At 32.3% G+C, this 22,568-nt stretch overlaps 1 protein-coding gene across 1 annotated transcript; it reads left to right on the top strand.

Moving 5' to 3' along the window:
* Positions 1–14,386: 14,386 nt before the first annotated feature.
* Positions 14,387–15,208, top strand: LOC100853220 (uncharacterized). Its single transcript, XM_003631410.4, has 2 exons — positions 14,387–14,895; positions 15,015–15,208. The coding sequence occupies exons 1-2, from the start codon at positions 14,562–14,564 to the stop codon at positions 15,029–15,031; spliced, it is 351 nt and encodes a 116-aa protein (XP_003631458.1). The 5' UTR covers positions 14,387–14,561; the 3' UTR covers positions 15,032–15,208.
* The last annotated feature ends 7,360 nt before the right edge of the window (positions 15,209–22,568 follow it).

Genomic DNA, 22,568 nt, shown 5'->3' with positions numbered 1-22,568 from the left:
ATGTGATATCGGAAAATAGTGATGAAATGATGCCCAAACGGAAAATATCACAGTGAAGAGTGAAGAATGAGGCTCGAATATGTATGTCAGGTTTGGAACTCATGACGTATCCAAACATAGCATGCAAGCACTACAGGATCCCCAACCCGGTGTAATAGGTAAATGAGGTGATGAAAGAAAAGGTTATGTGCTCATGTGAGGCTCAAAGGGCTAGCAACGGGTAACTCTATATGTGAGGATGATAAAGTAAATAGGCTCATGAAATGATGGCCACCCATCCTTTGACCAAAACCTCGAACATCGTGCTTTCGAGATCTCACATGGCCAATACTAAAGATTGGCATCCATCCAACATAGTCATGGCGACTCCTCTGAAATCGTGCGAAAGCTCCCACTGATGCTCTATGACAACCATCAATGTACTCTAAAAATCAATTCACTCTATCATCACAAGTCACTCACCATCATCTCATAAAATCACCATGTCTAATCATCCCGACTCTCTGAAGTCATGTGCAATGACTCAAATCTGGATGCTCCATGATAACCCCTCTATTTCAACAATATCGTCAAACAATCAAGCCACTCTCTCATCATGATCCATCTATCATCGTGTAAAGCTCACCTCGGGTCTAACCATCTCGGACTCTACCTAGTCAGATTAAGGAAATGATGGAAAGGAAAGACAATGGTACTGTAGCATGATAAGGCGAACAAGGGTAGTAAAGTTGTGTAATGGTGCCAAGGGGTGGTGTCATGTTAGGCTCAAAATGGGTAGGTCAACAAGTCCACAGAGTCAGGGTATGGATATGGATATGGTACTGCTTTGATCAGAAAGTGAAATGAGTCACAATCTCGAACTCCCTAGGTCGATCTCCTGATCCTAGGTCAATAGGCTTAATATCCTCCATGATAGGTCAGGCCAGAGTGATCGTGATGTGCAAATGAATAAATGTCCTAAGTCAAAAGTACAACACATCATTTGATATATGGCCCTGTGATGGCAATCTATATATGACAGAAACTCTAAGGTCATAAAGGTGTCCATTGTGAGATGACTACAAATGTGACTAAAGAATTTCTATTAACGATCCAAAAAATGAATGAGGTGTGAAAAACAACACTGTCATGAGATCGATACTCCATCTATAACAACAATATTTCTGATTCACTTTCAACACAAACTCAATAAAGAAAAATGATCAGGTGGTAAAGGCGGACATCGAAAAAAATGGTGTGAATGTGAAAACCTGCATTTCACCTTTTTGTAATGAAAATCTGGTTGAAAATAGAATCAGACGACTCAACCAAAGAATGAAGTATCAAGCCCATGATAGGTGAAGAATATAAAAAAGTGAGCATAATCAATGAACATATCTCAAAACATCAAGTAGAAAGTGACAACAAACTGAAAGAATGTGTCAGCCTAAGAAAAGAAGACTATCTAAAGTCCTAGGAAGAAAGTGTGCTAAACTCAATGAGCGACAAGAAGAAACCGAAACCATACAATAAAGGGTGGTCCAACTGATTCCCAAACTCGCACTGATCTCTAAGCACTCTCAACTGGAGACCAAATGAGGAAGTACTGGATCCGAACTGTAACTAAAGAGGCTTTGAAGGCCCTTAGATGCACTCACGTGTAGGGAAGGAAGTCTTAATCGAAGGATCTACGGCTCAACCTACGAGGTCAAGGTGGCTCTAAAAAGAAAAATGATGGGACTTTAAAGGATCCCTAGCAGAAGCGATCATACCCTCCAGTGGTACACAACCCTCTACAAGTCTTCGAAGAGACGGGGCGTTTCCATGCAAGGTGGTCATTACCTCCACACATGCACTCCCTCGACATCCCAGAGGGTTCTTATAGTGAAAGCTCTCACAACTCTCAGCGCTCAATGGTCAACTAGAGTGCATAATGAACAGTGTGGGTGCATCCGAAAATCCTATGAAGCTAAAAGAAAACACACTGACCACACAAATATCCTGAAATCTAGCTCTGGGCTATACAAGTCTTCAAAGTTCGGACTCCAATCAGCATCAATATGTCGACCACCTCCAGAATGCTCCCAAACATAGATATAGCCCAGAGCTAGACCCTACTCCTGATCACTAGCTCAGTCGAAGAGCAAACAAAGCAAACAAGTCTCATATCAAATATGAGATCAAGGAAAACAATGTCGAACCGAGACTAGGGACTTGGAAATAAGGGGATAAGTGTGTGCCCCACATAGACACACAACTCATGCAGTCACATCAGGATGAGAGGGGTCATGCAACAGACAGTCATGCAAAACAGGTATATGTCATCCAAATTTACACACAAGCTAATCAAGAAGAATATCTGACAAATGATAGCATACTCTATGATAAACAAGATAATATATAACTGAGAGAATCAATCATGTCAAATCAAATGATATACAATGGTGAGTCTATACATGTGAGGTAATCAGAACAAACATGGCAAAATCAGAGTCACTATGCTAAGTAAGGTAAGATGATCAATCAACATAATCAGCATATCAATGTCCCAAACAAATATAGCTATGAAGCACGGGAAAAAACGCCACAATCAGAATGCTCAATCAAGATAAACAATCATCATAATCAACATGTCAATGTCTTTAGTAAAAACAAACACCCAAGCATGCATTCAAGTGTAATGATATCGAGAGCTCTTAATGTGTAATCAATAGTCAAATAAACACACGCACAAAGAGAGGTGGGCACAAAGAGAGGTGGGCACAAAGAGAGGTGGGTACCCACTGATAGACCAATCAAACGCCACATTTGCCTCAATTTATGTTCAAGCTTGACCCTCTAGTGAATCCCTAGCAGAGTCGCCATTTTGTGGACCCCGCATTTCGGCTCATGCGCTCCCCACTTGATGGTGAGCTCGATTTTTATTTTGAAAAATTGATTTATTTATTTGGTTGAAAAAAATGACTTGGAGTTGCCACTTATTTTTGTTTTATTTTTAAAGAGTAAACAAAATAAGAAAGAAAAAACCTTAAGTGTGACTCCTTATTTTGGAAAAGGTGGTCTGTGAAAAACCGGATCGGGTTCGGGGGTCAGGTTACTTATCGGGAAGGTACGGTAAAGACCGTAGCACCCCTCTAAGTCCCTAAAACGGGTCTCTACTAATAAAATGGAGCAATCATGGCAATTGATGAGGGAATCAATGAATACTCAGAGTGATCATGCACATGTAAGAATCTAAATATGTATACAGAAAATGACCCGAACAGATGTGGATGCGAACCTGGGCAGTGATCCATAAAGCGCTATCAGAGGATCCGGACATGTCTGACTGGGGAAGTTGAATTGCCATCCTCTCCCATTCGGCGTCAAGCGTCGGATGTGAAATATCCGGAGAAGGTGGAACGTCGGCCGGACAGAATTCCCGATGTGAGATATCTGGAAAAGGTGGAACGTTGACCGGACAGAATTCCGGATGTGAGATATTCGGAGAAAGTGGAACGTCGGCCGGACAGAATTCCCGATGTGAGATATCCGGAGAAGGTGGAACGTCGACCGGACAGAATTCCGGATGTGAGATATCCGGAGATGGTGGAACGTCGGCCGGACAAAATTCCGGATGTGAGACATCCGGAGAAGGTTGAACGTCGACCAGACAGAATTCTTTCCCGGGTGGAATGAGCTATGCCGCGCATCGCAAGGGGGACCGTCTGCGTGTGCAAGGGAGAGAGAGCCACGTGGCATTTTTTAGGGAGGATCTCACAGGTAGGTGAAGGTTTAGAGAGAGAAACGGGTTTGGTGGTATGGTTAAATGGGTGTACACATGGGTATGGTAGAACATGGTTATGAGTAGCATGAATGATGTGTATGGGTTGTATGGATATGGAGGCTTGGGTGAGTGGTTTTAATGGGTATGTGAAGGAGTGAAGGATAGCATGCACCCGTGAGACTCCATGTAAGTGAGGGAGTGGGGTGGAGAATGAATGAGAGGAAAATGGGTGTGGTGGAGGATGCTTGATTCCTGCAAGCTTGAGTGAGGAAATGGGTATGGCTGACGCGAACAGTGAAGAAGGCGTAGACATGTGGTAACCGTGTTATTCATCATAAGAACATGAAGCCTTTGCTTGGACAAGTTAAACTTTTCTCCATGCACATGGGCCATTTACAAAGGAAAAAAAAAAAACGAGAGCAACAAAGAGGACCAAAATAGAGCATATATGGGTAGATAATCACATTCAACCCAAAACCATCTTGTGGCTCTGGATCGAACTAACAAGCTCTTTCCCTACTCTCCGCGACTCCGCTTGGGCCTCCTTTCCCATTCAGCTTTCAGTCAAAACTTTCTTTTCTTCCGTCAGCCCTGGACCTGCTCTCCTATTCACCGCTTAGCTCGTCGCCGTCCCAACCACCACCATGGTGATGGTCAGTTCCCCCAGCCACGCGTCTCCAGTAGCTCGCCCTTAGAAGTCGTCCCCACCCAGCCACTCCTCAAAGGTGGCGGGAAAAAGCTTAGAATGAATGAAACAAATATATATATATATAAATAAAGCCAAAAGAGGGGTCTACATTGACATATATAAGATATAATTTGTAACATTGAATAATAATATTTAAAATTTTAAAATATATTTTATAGAAATTTATCTAATTTAAATGTATTGAATAACATAAAAAAATGATAATACATATATATAAGTATTTTTATTTTAAAATGTTGATAATTTTATTTATAAATTTATATTTCTTTAATATTTAATTATTATACAAAATACACAACAATCACAATTAATTAAATTATAATATATATTAGTCAATGCATGTATAATTTATAATATGTATTTATATATAGATAATATTTATAATATAAATGTATAAGTATAGAATATTTATATTTATGAAATATATATATATATATATATATATTTTATATTATAAATAACAAAATTGACTTGGTGGCACATTTGCTTCTTTTCAAACTTGAGGTCATGGGTTGAATTTTCGTAAATAACATCCAAGCCAATATCCTAGGTTAACAAAGACTGTTGTTGCTAGCCAACAACTAACTCAATATCCAAAACTAACAAGGACCAAAACTAATAAGGAGAGGGGTGTACACCTAAGAGCCAATGGAATGTTTACTTCATTTTTTTTGTTTCTTTTTTCCGAGAAAATGAATAAGCAATTTAAAGGAACGAAAGATTAGAGAATTAAAATCAAGAATTTGATTAAAATGTTTACTTTATGATAAGTAATATTACCTGAACGAGTTAAATATTCCTTTTGATAAATGTATAATAAATCCATTTTATTTTGAAATTTATGCTTGTGATTGATATTTTTCTATTATTTTTGAAATGGATATTAGGATTTTTTTTTTTATAATTATTTTGTATAATTTTAATTTTTTCCTATTATTTTAAATATTTTATATAATGTTAGGTATTAAAATGTTCAATTTCAAGAACACATCAAGCCCCTGGAAAATGAGAATGATTTAAGTTAAATATGTTGGTTAGAGGTTGGGTTGGCTGTGGTTGATGCTATGCATTTATCAATTCAAGTTGAGCCCTTGTTGGACCCAACCCAAGTTGCTCGAGTGACAGCTTTATACTGAGTCTCAAAATAATATTCTCTCTCCCATGTGTGTAGGCCTACCCTAATCCTAACCCAAAAAATAGGGCTAAAGTTGGCCCAATGTTAAGCCTCCGAGAAAGTTTTAGGCCTGGTCCATGGTTAGGCTTAAAGTTGTTAGGTCAACTTAAGCTTTATTTATTTATTTAACTATTAATTAACAAGTTTATGTTCATTAATATTCAATAATAAATGTATAGGCACAACCCAATAATTGTTTTGCATATTTTTGTCTCCTTCCATTATTCATATGCTTTCACACATCCATAGTTCACTTATCATGTTGAATTATGATTAAAATATGAATTTTGTAACGTTATTATCTTGTTTAGGATTGATTGTCTGTTTGGATAGGTGTAATCCTTAGGATCAAACCTTTGACTTGGATCACGAGTTGGGTTGCTAAGAATTTGGCGGGTGACAACCTAGCTCTACATTAGTGATGTCTGTGAGTTTGAATTCCTATTTAAAAACTTCAAGTCATTTGAGCCTAATGCAATCAAATTCAATGCTATCATTATTGGGGCTGTTCTACACACCAAGAAGGAATTCAATTTGCAAAGTGAACTCATTGTTGAGGGTCTATTTGTGGTTATATCTCTCACATGGCCTTGTAATGTTGTGGTTTCCCAATACATCAATGGTCAGAAGCAAGATGATTTATGCAAGCTCCTAGTACAGATTTAAGAGAGCTTGATGGGACTCAAGTGGAGTTATAAGCAACCAATCCAACAAGAAATGGCTCAAGAACACAAGGGAATGGAAGACACACAACATTGGCAATTTCATTTCTTAGACATCATTTGTAGATTAAGAAACCCCAAGAACTTCGAATTTTTGGCCACCATTTCCCACCTATGCATCTAGTTGAATGAATGATGACAAACGAGCAAACCTTGGAGGCCTCTAACACGAAAGCTAACGATCTTTGTTGTTGCTCTCAGTTCATATCTATTTTGTACAAAACTTACTTTGTCCTGAGCAATAGCAACGTGTAGTTGTACCTCTACCAGATCTCTCTTTTGCCTTTTCCATCTCTATGTTTGCATGGCATGCATGACATGCTCCATCATGGGAAGAAATTAATGGAGGGATGGTTCCCAAAGTGAATGAATCTGATGGAGCTACAGAGATAAATGAGGATAAGCACATTGTTCACAGAATGGGTTTAGAACATCTAAGAAAAATGCTTTCAAAGCACCTGGAAAATGTAAATAGGTCAAGGATCCCAAACATCTAATCCTTTATGGACAAAACTTGGAAAGCCTATTGTTGCTGATGTCAAAGGAAAGTTATGCATGATTATGGAAATTGCTGGTGTCTTCTATAATACTCGGGCTTTTAAGGACACGTTAGATTCTCAGAGCATGAAGTCTTTCATAAAATTGTGGGTCAAATAGTAAAAAAGAGTGGTGAAGATCTACGTTTTAATATTTAATTGGGAAAGATTTTGAAAAAGTTGGTCAAAAGTCAATAGTTTGAAAATTTTGTCATGTCAGATATAAGGAGTGAGAATTTCAAAAATTAAATTTAGATCTAGAGAAAAAAATTTAACCATCAAATAATTGAGATTAGGTTTTGAAAATTTGAATATTAAGTATGTTACGAGAATTAATTTAATTATTATCGGGGTAATTATCAGAAAACCATAGGAAGAAAATTTGGTAAAAATTTATATTATTTCGAATTGTTATAATGGATAATTAAAAAGAATTTGAATTTAATTTTTATAATTGAAATTAAACTTCATAAAATTACAAAACATCAAACAAAATTGAATTGAAATTAAATTAAGATTAAATTATGATATGTGAATTTAGAAAAAATATACAAAGGGATAAATTAATTAAATATGCATTTACGGAATTAAGTTTCAATATATTGTTTAAATTTTTGTTAGTAAATAAATATTGGTAAAATTAATGGGTTAAGGGTTATTAGTTATTACAAATTCTAACTTCTTGGTTGCCAAACAAAATATTTTATATTTCTAATTTATTAATAGTTAATTATATTATGTTTTAAATGAATTTCATAATAAAAATGTTTCAGGTAATTAAAGTCAAATTATATATATTTAAAAAAAAAACAAACTTGTAGTAAATTTAATTATAAATATGATAGTATTTTTCGTGAGCTGGAAAATTATAAGTTGAGTATAATTTATAATTGGGAAGGTGAATTTAAGAATGATGATTTTAATTTATTGAGAAAGGGATGTGCGTGATATTTTAGGATTTGTTTTAATAATAATATATAATATATAAAGTGAAATTGACGAAGAAAAAATAAAAGAAAAGAAAGAAAGGAAGTAGAGGAAGAAATGCTGGGAGTCGACGATAGAGAGTAGGAAAAATGGGGTGTTAGCTTTAGTGAGCTAGTGGACCTACCAAATGGCGTCCGTTTTGCATAAAATTTTGGAAGGATATTCTGAACACTCTTACAAAGTTTTATTTTCATTTAAACATTTAGATTTTCAGATCTAAGGTAGGGAGACTTAACCCTAAAACTTTTATTTAATGCATTTTTCTTTAAAAGAATTATAAATCTCGTTGTTGAAAGTTAAATAGGTAATATTTGTGATACGAGAAATTTATTGGGTGATTTAGGAATTTTCTTTGGAATTTTTGTGATAGTGAGGTGATTTAAATTATGAAAAATGATTGTGTTTGGTTATTAAAAATTATTGGGATTATTGAGAATAAATAAAATTATGGTAGAAATTATGTTTGATTGATATTGGGATTATTTAGAATTTATTGGTATGTTTTTGGTGATTTAAATTGTGGAAAATTATTGTGTTTGGTTATTTAAAATTATTGAGATTATTGAGAATAAATAAATTATGGTAGAAATTATTTTTGATTGATATTGGGATTATTGAGAATTTATTGGGATGTTTTTGGTAATTTAATTGTGGAAAATGATTGTGTTTGGTTATAAAAAATTTATTGGGATTATTAAGAATAAATAAAATTATGGTAGAAATTATGTTTGATTGATATTAGGATTATTGAGAATTTATTAGGATGTTTTTGGTAATTTAGTTGTGGGAAATTGTTGTATTGGTTATTAAAATTATTGATATTATTAGAAATAAATAAAATGATGATATAAATTGGGTTTTTGTTAATATTTGAATTATTGGAAATTTTTCTCCAAATGTCGTGGTGGCTTAATTGTGGAAACTTGTTGTATTAGGTGTTAAAATTATTGAGATTATTGGAGATAAATAAATTATGATATAAATTGTGTTTTTGTTGATATTTGTATTAGTGGAAATTTTATTGGATATGTGTGGTTATGTAATTGACAAAAAAAAAAAAAAAATTGTTATATTGGTTATTGGAAATTATTAAGTATGTCGGGAATAAATAGAATTTATATGGTTAAGGTTTAAAACTATGTTTTGATGCTATACAAATTAATTTCGAATTTTCTTTGATATTTGTGGTGATTAAAGTGAAGAAAAATCGTTGTGTGGATTGTTGGAAATCATGAAACATAATGGGAGTAAATAGAATTATGTCTTGGAAACTTATGAATGTTAAAATATGATTTGGTTTTCACTTCATATGAATCATGGCTGTGTGAAGAAAAAGAAAAATTGAAGAAATGGTTATGCGAAATAGAAATGAGAATGAAAAGACTGTAAAGAGGGCAAAAATGAAAAGAAAAGAAAAATGAGAAATGGAATGAACTCAGAAAGGGCGAATTAAGAAGGGAGTGAGATCCTTAGGGTGAAAGACTCCAAAGTTTACCCCAAGAAGACTCCGAATAGAGAGTGTATTTGAGTACGGATGCGTATTCTTTGGTGAAAGCCTGAAAACTACAGTGCATTGCATGATTGGGTGTAAGCATTTGTATCGTGGTTGCATTTGGAAGAAAGATTTGTATTATTTATCAAGTGTATATTTGAATATATTATTCAAGACTAAAATGACTTATTTATTTTGTAAATTTAAAATTGTTGATATGCTAGATAATCGATTGAATAAGACAAATGATAATTTTGATTGGTTTAAATTTGTATGATTGTATTTTTTTTTAGTGTGTATAATGTAAATGTAAATTTATATTTTGACATATGGTTGTGTTTTATTGATCTAGAATTTCTAACCCATTTGGATGTAAAACACCCTACTGAGTAACGTGGAAATGCTTACCTTTTTATTTTCTAATATTCTTAGATGTAGATATAGTTTTCGAGAAACTACAAGAAGAATAGGAAGTGTTCCAGAAAGCACCCGAAAGTAAAAAAAATCATAATATTGATTGTTTTTCATTATATTACATTTTTGAAATGTATTAATTTGAGTTATATGGACTTTTGTAATTTAAATTATATTTTGTTAGTTTGTAAAACATTTTTAGAAATATTCTTTTTGACTTAGAAATTATTGTAACTATTTGAGTTATCACTTGGGGTGGAAAAAAGGACAAATGAATATATTATACTTGGGAACATGATATAGTGTGATGGTTGGTTTTGAAAAAATAAAATAATATATTGCAATAAATCTTAACTTAATAAATTTATTTGGGAGTAGACGCTTTATTTAAAGAGAAAAAAAAAATCAAGCAGTTTTGATTGATTGTGAACATGGATAGGAGTAATTGTTATAAATAATATCAGAATCTTTGACATCTTTTCTCTGATCAATAAGGAGCATTTCGATGGTGTACACCCTTCTCTGTTTGTCATCACTCAACAAGTGGACCTAGTTTTGACATGCTAGGAGTTTCATTCCACATGGCTCTCCTGTTACAGCATCTTCAGGTGGTGATATAACAATGAACATTATAGAATGGGAGAACCATAAATGGGTCAAACAAGTTGAAAAGATTAATTCCTCTGGTTCTTTAGCTTTACAACACTACTACCAGTCAAGTTTAGAGAGAGGAATCTTGGGTACATCTGCTGCTATGAGCACAGAGAATGGTAAAATTCTTTCAGAAGCTAAACTGTATGTTGTGACTTGGTAGTTTCTTTGTGTGGTTAACAGCCCCAGCTTGCCAGAAGCTTGTTGATGACGTTGAGATGTGGAATGCCATGACTAATTAATTGATGAAGACAATGTGATAAGAGTTTGTGGTGATTAAGAGGGAGGTGGCGACCGATATGGAAAGCAAGCTGCTATGCTTACTAGAAGCCCGACTCAAATCAAGGCCTCTATGATGGAAAGATGAAGTTCAAAGCAATGTTCCTACCCAACTTTTCATTTGAGATTAACTTCGAACATATTTGGAAACTTGTTTCATAGAGCTCCGATGACCATAAACTCCTCACTTAAGAAAGTTGTCGGGTGCTATTGACCAGAATATGATGGGTACCTTGAAGAATCTTGGACAATTAGTGCTTGAAAATATACCGAAGACTAAGTTAGTGTTCAAGTAAGATTTTGGAACCAAAATGCATTTTGAAGGGAGTAGTTTGTAATGAGATTGTTGGTCTGACTGCTATTTCAATGGATCTTTCATCAGTTCCTTTGGTTGAAACTATTGGGTTGGAAGGAAGGGACATGGTGTTTTCTTCCAAAGTTGGCTTATCATTAGAATTAAATGCTGGAAACATCCCCATGGACAATGGGGTGGGTTCTCTGATGGGATCCTCCTTGAGGGATATCCAACACAATGAAATTGCAGAAAATGAGGGCATTTTGTCTCATTTAGAATGATCAGGCAGTTGGAACACATGCTATTGAGATCAGGGTTCAAAATCTTGGCTGAGACCGATACGACTCAATCGAGTCGTATCCGCCTCAACCATGGTTGGTACTGGATTGATACCCGAGTTGGATATTTTGTTAGCTTGTGAACAAACTCGGTTGAATTGAAGATAAATGAATAGTTTCGGAGTGAATCCCATGGAAACTTTGAGACAATTCCAAGATCATGTTGAGATTAAACTATTTGGGTAATTGGTAATGGAAAAAAAGGTAATATTGGAGTATAAATGGTGGAGAAGATGAGAGGATCAAAACCCATGAAAATGAAAAATAAAGAGAGTTAGAACCTTGCATCTTCATCCTTCTGTATCTTCATAAAGATAGTTTGTCTTTGGTCTAAAAACTCTTCAAAAATGGGTGTTGTGCAGAGAAATAGGGAGTTGTGGTATTTTGCAAAGAAATAAGGAGTTGTGGCCAGTCAGCGAGGTCGAAGAAGCACATCTGCTTGTTCTAATCGCCCAAGTTCCCGTTGGAGATGGAACTGAGCGACATGAGGAGGAGATAGAGTCGTCAGACTTCGACACCGTTGTTATCGACAGAAAATGACAGTGAGGTGGTTGATAGAAGTGGGCGAAGAGAGAAAGTGGGCCTACCAAGGAGCTGCTTGAAACTTGTGGGTTTAGAGGAAAAATGAGTATTTTGAAAGAGATGGGTGTTTAACCGGTGGATGAGGGTTATGGGTATCAAACAGAGATGATGATTTGAGTTTTAAATAATATGTATTTGTTTTTTAAGTAGATAATGAGTATTTGGTGGGGATTTGAGTTTTAAATAATTTGATGAAAATTATAATGATAAAAAATGAATAATGAATATTAGACTTATATAAAATAAATAGGAAATGAATATTTATATAAAAATTAAAATTAATGAATATATTTTATAAGAAAAATGATATTTATTTTTTTAAAGATGAATCATGGTTTTAATTTTTTAATGATTGAAAATATTTTTTTCAAAATTCAAAATATTTAATTTAAACAATTTTTTATAAAAAAAAATTTACTCTTTACTATTTTCATCTTCAATAAGAAACATTTATTATCAAGTGATTAAATTAAAATATTTTTAGAGATTTTTAATATTATTATAAATCATCCCAAAAGTATGTTTTTATTATAATTTGAATAATTTTAATATAATAGAAGTTTATTTTATTAATTTTTTACTCTACTTATTTGTATTTAATTTTTTTTTAATAATTTTCATAATTTTTAAAAATTATTTTGAGCTCTTAAATTAGAATTTTTTGCGTATCACTCGATATTGATCCTAGATACTAAGATTGATGTGCCTCAGGATCTCCCGAGTCAATGATTGATACCGTGACTTTGAACTATGATTGAGATAAATGATGTCATTGAGCAAGGAATTGAAACCACCAACATCAAATACAATTGCACCCCAAGCCCCTAGGTATGCATGGCACCTTGGTGCACACTCTCTTCTTCCATATGCTTCTTTTTGGTAATTTGCTATTTCTTTTTCAATCATATTTTCAAAACTGTTTTCCATTGAAATAAACCCAGTTTTAAAAGTTCATCTTTAGACTATTTTAGGCACTAAAGCCCTGATTTTAATAAACATTGCGCCATATTTCCTTCAGCAAGCACCTTTTATAGTTTTTCTTGATTTTCTCAATTTTTAAGCATGAATAAATTTTGCTATTCTAAAAATAATGAAATCGATGGATTAATTCATGCAAAATCAATTGGAAATTGGTGGGATGGGGCCCAATATTTGTGTCATTCTCTTTGATTATTAATTTTAATTGATATGCTCAATGACTAATGATTGATCTTTGTTTGATATTGTGACATACATGTGATTAATTTGTACTTGTTCACTAACCCAATTTTCATGATAACTTGTTATTGATTTGCTACTTAGGTATGTATCCTATATTTTCTTATTTATTTGATCACTTTCCATTACGTACCTTAGTTATAGTATATATTTGATTATTGTTTGGTATCCATGATTAATTAATCAATTGTTACACTTGTCTTAACTGATTAGTAAAGACTTAATATTTAAAGCTTAGAGGGATGTTACGATTTATCACTGTACTTTTCCAATAGGTAATCTAACTTTGGACCTAAACTTGATTTTTTATATACCTGTTTTTTCTTCAAGAGTCGCATTTAGGGTTTTTATTTTTTCTTTTATTTTTTTCTTTAAAAATAAAACAAAAATAAGTGGTCACTCCAAACATTTTTCATTTTTTTTAAATTGAAAAGAAATTTCTAAAATTTTTGAAATAATTATCTTAATGTATAAAGAATAGGTTTTTTTAGTTACCCTTAAGGCATTCTAGGGAACCAAGCTAAGATAAAAATTCCATACGATATTTCAAATAAAAAAAAGTACAAGATAATCATTCTTTGATTGAATTATATTTTCAACATTATTTTACTTTGCTTTATTTTATTTTAAAATAATAATAAATAAAAAAAACTTAGCAAAATAGGTGAAGAAACATAAAGCTAGCTACCAAAGTGAAGTTCTACTCTCAGTCAAGTAGACATGACAATTTTTTTTCCCCTAAATAATTGATTCACTCGTTGAAGCCATTTAAAGACAGTTAAAGGGGAAGGAGAGTATTGTACCTTTCAATTTATTAGTTAACTTTAAGCTCTGATATTAATGTGAGAAAAATACAATCAATGCCAACTTTTCATTCCTCCACTACGCACAAAAAGTTAAAAGAATATATTGTTTTATATCCTTCAATTCTATCCTCCCATACACAAAATGGTTGCCTTGAAAAAGTATGAGACGCCCACGATGAAGTTTCACCATAAGGCAAATCAGTAATACTAGATATCTGAGTTGCCCCTTTAAATGGATACTGTTTAGAATTGAGTTCGATTTTGAAAGGGAATAGCATGGCATATCATGGAATTAAAGCAAATCGAGGAAACAATTTAAAGAATATATCAAATATTTCTCATCAAGGGTTTGATGGAGACAACACTGGTGTCCTCACAGTAAGTCAAAAAGGAACCAAGAGACTAAAGTGGGGTCCTTTCATAAGCCAAGGCTAGTGGGGGACAAAATCATTAGTGGAGAATTGAACAAGGGCAAAATTTTCTTTTCAACAAGAGACTTTCAGCTTCCTTGAAGGTGCAAGTCTTAGCCGCCAGAATTGAAATATGATTAAGCTCCACACCCACTAGTGTGCCTATATGAATGATTGTGGATCCAACTGTGGTGGTGTGAGACATGGAAGGAATAAGGAGGAAATGCAGTAGTTCTTCATGGGCCTTCTGGGTGCTGATCTTGCTGGGAATGATGTTAATGGCGAGGGTGGTGGAAGGTGCAGAGTTGAGTCCCAGCCAGTGTAAGCAGGAAAGACAGCTAGGCATCAATTCATGCAAGGCAGTGGTGTTTGGGCAGCCTGCATCGCCTGCGTGTTGCCAGCGCATAAGGGTGAGCCACTGGGAGTGCGTATGTCCGGCCTTCAACCCCAAGTTGGCCGCACTCATAGACATCAACAAGGCCATCAAGATCCTCCAAACCTGTGGAAGGAAGGTCCCTCATCACTTCAAGTGTGGCAGTAAGATCTGAAACCGAAACCCAACTCCACAACTTTTGATTTTCATATTAATTTAGTTGCTATGACATTCTACCGTATCTGTATGTACTAATTAACATTGAATTTTGTAAATCTTGCAGGCCTATATTTCCCATGAACATGCGTCTTGCGTCTACTGTGTTAAGAGATAAGCTTCATATGGTTACAAGATGTACACGTTTCATATGCTTATTGGTTTTCTTCTATTATTATTAGAAGAAATGGTTACAAGATGTACAAGTTAAATATTCCTTCTGAGAAATGAATAATAAATCCAATTTATGCTTGTGATTGATATTTTTTTATTACTTTTGAAATAGATTTTAGGATTTTTTTTAATTATTTTAAAATATTTTAATTTTTCCTATAATTTTAAATGTTTTATATAATGTTAGGTATCAAAATGTTCAATTTCAAGAACCCGTCAAACCCCTGGAAAAATGAGAATGATTTAAGTTAAATATGTTGGTTAGAGGTTGGGTTGGTTGAGGTTAAGGGTCTCCAACGGGCGGGCCGGGCCGGGCCGTAAATAGGAGGCCCGCGGCCCAGCTCGGGCCGGGCTTATGGGCCCGTTGACTGGTCAACGGGCCGGGCCGGGCCGGGCCATGGAAAAATGTTAGGCCCGCGGGCTAGGGGCGGGCCGGGCCGGCGGGCCAAGCCTTGGGCTTTTTTAATTATAAGTCAAAATGGCTTTACAAGGAAGGGAGAGGGGGGGATTCGAACCCCTCTCCTCATGGTTTTATTTTGAAGGCTCTAACCAACTGAGCCACATTTTTTTTGTGTTAACTAATTGAGTTAGTTATATATATATAAGATAAAGTATATTATTTTTTAAAAAAAAATTAAAGGCTCCAACGGTCATGTGACCGTTGGAGCTCCAGCCCAACTCCCAGCTACCATGTGACCGTTGGGCAACGGTCACATGACCAATTTTTTTTTTTTTTCTAAAGTCTTCCTATAAATACATCTTCTCCCTTTTCATTTTTTCATCAAATTCTCTCTATTTCTCTCTCTATTTCTCTCACATTCTACAATATTTCAAATTCTTTTATTTTTCCCTCAAATTATACAATATTGTTGGTGGTGCAAAATAAGCATTGGTGGCTCCAAGAGTTCAAATTTGCTAGGAATTTTTGCATCGGTTCTCTAATTGAGTAACATACTTCACCCCTACTACTTTATTTTTTTGTTACATTTTCTTTTTTATATTTATTACTTTATTATTTTTGGCATAATATTTTATCAATAATTATAATATGACAAGTGCTTCTTCTTCATCTAGTCCATGTGATGAAATATCATCAAACAAAAAATTTACTTCAAATATATGGAATTTTTTTGATAGAGTAGAAATAATTTTAGAAAATAATAAAAAAGAAATAAAAGCAAAATGTAAAATTTGTAATAAATTTCTTACTGGTGGCTCAAATGCAGGCACAAGTCATTTAAAAAGACATTACGAAAATTGTAAAACTAAAAATAATGTAGATATTAGAAATTATATGCAATTAGGTAAAAATGAAAGTGGAAATTTAAAAACATTTTCTTATGATGAATCTAACTGTCGTGAAGAAATGATTGATTATATAATAAGAGCAGAACAACCTTTCAACATGATGGAAACTCATGATTTTGTAGGAACAATTCAACGAGGTATTAATCCTCAATTTAAAGGTTGGTCTGGAAATACAGTTAAAAGAGATATTATGAAAAATTTTTATACACAAAAAGAAATTTTAAAATTTTTTTTTGCAAATTTTGAATGAAATATTTGTTTAACATCTGATATTTGGACATCTTTAACTCACACTGGTTTTTTATGTATAACTGCTCACTACATTGATAATGAATGGAAATTAAATAAAAGAATAATTTCATTTAAATTAATAAATGCTCCACATAGTGGTAAAAATATAGCAGGTTTAATAAATGAAGAAATTATAAATTTAGGCCTTCGTGATAAAATATTGACAATAACATTAGATAATGCTGCTAATAATGATGCAGCAATAAATAGACTAAAACTATATTGGCAAGTAAAAGAAGATCATGCTAAAATATTTCATGTGCGTTGTTGTGCACATATTTTAAATTTAATTGTAAAGGATGGATTAAAAAATGTTGATGATACATTGGAAAAAATTAGAGGCATTGCATATAGTATTAATAGTTCTCAAGCAAAACATGAATTATTTTTTGATTGTTGCAAAATGTTAAATATGAAAAGAAAAAATATAAATTTGGATATGGCCATTAGATGGAATTCCACATATAAACTTTTACAAAATATTACAAAATATAGAAAAGTAGTCGAATTATATGAAATACAATTACTTGACAATGATTGTGAAGCAGATATTTATGCATTAAGTGATTATGATTGGCATGTTGCAGATCTTTTAAGAGATCTTTTTGAAATTTTTGATACTTCAACAAACATTTTTTGTGGTGTATATTATCCAACTTCAAATCGAGTTATTATGCAAATAACTAATATTTTTATTGTACTTCAAAAATATTTAAGTTTTGAAATATTTAATGATACAATATTTGCAATGATAGAAAAATTTAGAAAATATTGGGGGGAAATACCTTTAATTTTTTATATTGCTTTAATTGTGGACCCTAGATTGAAATTTGAAGCTTTGGATGAATGGTTAACAATTATTTATTTTAATGACCAAATAAAAATTGAAGAAATTAAAAATGAAATAAATTCATTATTACATAATTTATATAACTATTATAAAGAAAAATATGGTAATGATATTAATACTAATAAATTACCACCTACATCTACAAACTCCTCATCTTTTTATAAAGGAGCTCTAGAAATGTTGAAAAGTCGAAAAAAGACAACAAATAGTTCTCCAAATAATACATCTGATTTAGATAAATATCTTAATACTGATATAATTCCATTTGAAGATCAAGAAGATTTTGATATTTTAATATGGTGGAAATCACATCAACACAAATATCCTGTGCTTTCTATAATTGCTCGTGATGTACTAACAGTTCCTGTGAGTACAGTTGCATCAGAAGCTGCTTTTAGTGCAGGTGGAAGAGTTATTAGTAAAAAACGATGCAACTTAGCGCCAGACGTTATTGAAACAGGGATATGTGTAAAAGATTGGGAAATAACAAATAAAAGGATGTACGATTCCATTCGAGAAACAGAGATGCTTGTCGATATGGAATCTTTAAAACTATCAAGATCTTCATGGATGCATGATAGTTCGCCATCACCGCCAAAAAATAATGACTAAATGTATATTATATTTTTATTTTTATTTTTTGTAGTTGAAAAATACAGATGATTGACAAATAAATAGGTGCCAACCTAGTTGGGATGTATTTATTTTGTAGTGATGTAAACTTTTCCCACATTTTTAAATGTAATTATACATTCAATGAATAAAATTTTGAAATGAATATTTTTTTTAATACTTTTTATTTTTGTATTTTTTTTTTTAAAGGGGCGGGCTCGGGCCCGCACGGGCTCGGGCCGGGCCTAAAGCGGGCCGCGGGCCGCAGGCTTTTTGGAGACCCCTAGTTGAGGTTGATGCTAGGCATTTATTAATTCAAGTTGAGCCCTTGCTGGACCCCAACCCAACTTGCTCGAGTGACAGCTTTATAGTGCGTCACAAAATCAGTTTCTCCCTCCGATGTGTAAAGGCCCACCCTAATCCAAACCCAAAAAATAGGGCTAAAGTCGGCCAACATTAAGCCTCCAAATAAGTTTTGGGCCTGGTCCATAGGGTTCTTTTTCAGGTTTTGGGCCTAGGCTTAAAGTTGTTAGATCAACTTAAGCTTTTTATTCTATTTTATTTTTATTTTTTTTAAAACTATTAATTAACAAATTTATTTTCATTAATATTGAATAATAAATGTAATGGCCCAACCCAATCTTTGTTTTGTATACTTTTGTCTCCTTCCATCGTTCATATGTTTTCACATATTCATAGTTCACTCATCATACTCCTTGTTGCAGTTATATTTGCCGTTTGATAAGAGAAAACTAGTCGAAAAACGAATTGTTGGCCATGCACTGACAAGTTGAATTTATTTTATATGAATTCATCCTAATAACCTGTTAATAAGATTTTAATTTAAACTTTTAAAAATTTTAAATTTACAAAAGTATTATTTTTTTTAAAAAAACCTTTTAGTTATTTTTTTAAAACAGGTCTAAACCTTTATGCTATGTTTAGAGAAAGAAAATTGGGAGGACAAATGGAAGGAAATAAAAAGTTAAGGAAAGGGATAAATTTTTTTACTTATTTGGTTATCCATGGAAAATTTAAGGAAAAAAAAATTCATTTTCTTTTATTTGGTTAACAATGAAAAAAGATTAAGAAAAATAGAAGGAAAACAAAATCAACAATTTGTCTTAAATGGTTATTAATTTATTGAATAATAAAATAAATTTTGTGCTCTTATTTTCTAAAAGTCACTTTTACAAAACTATTACAGAAATATATAACCAACTCACATCCTAACTCAAAGCATTGCTCCTTACTAATAGGAATTTATGTAAAAAACAATGCTTAGATAAACTAAATTCAATAATCCTAGAAATCACATACAAGCAACCAAATTTTTAACAAATTAACACTGCATTTATACGCTTTCTAGAACCTCTATGTATCTTGCTAAAGAAATGTACATCCATTAATCCACAACATGCCATTAATCTAATCACAAACTACACTAATCCAATGGTAAAATGGGTGAGAAAAATCTACACCACTTACCTTCAAAAGATAATTGATTTATAATAATAATTAATTTAATTATTTAATTTTAATTATAATATAGAAAAACAATAATTTCTAGTTGTACTCTTGTTTTATTTTTAAAAAGTTAGAAACAAAATCTGTAATGGTTTTGTGGTATAATTGATCCTGATAATTCTTTAATCCAAACTACAGAATTGTTGGCGGAACAGGACAAATTTGCCAGTTGTTCCAATTGTATTTTGACTCCCAAACTTGGACACACATCCGGTGACGCCGCCGTTGAGGAATCATCAAAGTCAAATAATCACATCTTACCCATTAATTTACCATTATACCCGTCTCAGGCCCTACTAGTCTGGGTCATTCTCCACATTTGCAGTGGCATTTTAGTGAAAGTGAAAACGCCTCTCTGTCCAGGCCAAATCTTCGGTCCCTAAATCGCCTCTGTCCGTGACCGCAGCCACTGCTCCTTCGCCGTCTCCAACGGTTAAACAACGATGCAGTCGTCGAAAATGCGTCGCAAAGTGGTCCCGGCGGCCGCCGACGGCGACTCATCTGAGAAGTTTGATCAACTTCTCCTCTCCTCCGCCATCTGCAACAATGAAGATCTCGGTCCCTTCGTTTGCAAAGCCTTCATTTCTGGCAAGCGGATACCACCGGCCCGATAAAATTTCCCCCAATTTTTTCCTTCTCTTTTTCTTTTATTTTCCTTATTATTTTTTATAAGGAAAATAGTAAAAAATAATATTATGATATTTTCTTTATATTTTTTTCCATAGTATTTTTCATATCACCCAAATTAAAGAAAATAATTTTCCACATTATATTTTTTTTCTTTTCCTTAACATTTTCCGGGAATTAAACATAGCCTTAATTATGTTTGGTTCCCCGAAAGTACAAAGAAAAAAAAAAAAAAATATTAAGAAAAATAATTTTCTCATGATTGTCCTATAAAATATTCCAAAAAAAATTAAATATAATTAAAATTAGTTAGAAACTTATGCATTTTAAAATTATTTAATCTTTATATTAATGAATTAAAATAAATAAAATAAATTTGAAATAACAAATAAAAATAATTTATCATCTTTAACTCTATTTTTTATTTTCCTTCATTTTTTTTTCTTTTACTTTTTCTCTCTATTTTCTTTCCTTTGCATTTTCCCTCAAATTTTTCAAGAACCAAACATAGCTAACGGTCCAAAGGTTCGGGAACTTCACTTTCTCTCAACCTCCCTTCACTTGCTGCAAGTCTTGGGTCCTTTCTTCCATTCTCTTCAGAAACGTAGATCTTATTGTGGACCCCATATTTCGTTTGATGCGTTCTCACTTGATGACGAACTCAAATTTTATTTTATTTGTTTAAAATTTAATTTTTAGAAAAAGACTTTGAATCGCCACTGATTTTTGTTTTATTTTTAAAGGAAAAAACAAAATAAGAAAGAAAAAACCTAAGTGTGACTCCTGAAGGAAAAAAAAGGGGTCTGTGAAAAACCGAGTTTGGGTCCGAGGGTCAGGTTACTCATTGGGAAGGTACGGTGGTGAGCCGTAACACCCCTCTAAGCCTGTATACGTACGACCTCTACTAAACGAATTGAGCAAATTGTGGTAATTAATTAATTAATTAATTATGGATACCAAGAAAAATAATCAATATACAAATCATGATGAAAATTAATATGCACAAAAACAATGATGAAATTTAATTACAAAAACACACAAAATAAATAATAAGAGTATTATGTAAAATGATTTATTGAATTAAATAAATAAAAGATATTAAAAAAAAGTTTTAAAGAAATTTTAAAGGATTTTATTAAAAATGATTTTGAATTAATGATTTTCATTTATTTACTTATAAAAAAGAATCAATTTATTTTCTCAATTTCAGTTGTATTCAATATTCAAAAAAGCTATTTACACTTATTGTATCAAAAGAATTTATTACAAAATTTCAATTTGAGGACAAAAATTATTTTTACTTGCTTTTACTAGAAAATAATGATTTTTTACAATTTTATTTACAAAAATATTCAGATTCATTTTCATTTAAAAGAGTGATTTTTATAAATTATCTAAAGTGACATAACTTTATTTACAAAAGAAATTTTAATTAACAAGAAAAACAAAGATTTAAATTCAAAAATACTTTTAATCCCATTTTAATTAAGGAAAAAGAATTCATTTGAAAAAATATTTTTAGACAATTTTACCAAAAATTAATTTTTGGAACAACTTTATTTACAAAACAATTTTTGGACAATTTTTATTAAACAAAGAAATTTTTGAACAATGTCATTAAAAACAATTTTTCGAATTCTATTAAAAACAATTTTTTTGGATTTTTCTAAATGCATTTTTCTGAATTTTTATAAATAATAAAAAATTTTCTTTTATTAAAAATAATATTTTAAAATTGTTGTTTTATTAAAACACATTTACTAACTTCGTCCTTTCATTAAAAAAAAATTTCTAGTTTGTTTATTCGATGTTCAATTTTGCGCACACTCAATAAATATATACAAACAAATATTTACAAGAACTAATAAAAATAAAACCAAATAAAAATGGGAAATAAAATATGTACCCAAATAAACTTACAATAAATTCTACGTGTCATCAATTCGTACTCAGCCAATAAGATTGTAGAGTGGGTCCATATAAAAACAAGAATAACACATATGTAAATATCCAGAGATGTATAAAATCTTAAACAAATATTCAAACCTAAATTCCAATTTCAAATTAGTCCCATAAATTTCGTCAATTAAAATGAGCCCAAATTACAAAAGGTTTTAACCAGAACATCCAAATTAATAACAAAAAATATAAACACAATCAACCAAACCTAAAATGGGATAAATTAAAATAAATTATACTAGACCTAAATTTAATATTTCATAATCTAAGTTT

The sequence above is a fragment of the Vitis vinifera genome, chromosome 2 (assembly GCF_030704535.1).
Source record: "Vitis vinifera cultivar Pinot Noir 40024 chromosome 2, ASM3070453v1".
Lineage (NCBI taxonomy): Eukaryota > Viridiplantae > Streptophyta > Magnoliopsida > Vitales > Vitaceae > Vitis > Vitis vinifera.
This window is presented reverse-complemented; position numbering and strand designations above follow the sequence as displayed.

Bases quoted from the DNA above. Each gene is read 5' to 3' on its own strand.
- LOC100853220 (XM_003631410.4), top strand. From the start codon at position 14,562: ATGGAAGGAATAAGGAGGAAATGCAGTAGTTCTTCATGGGCCTTCTGG.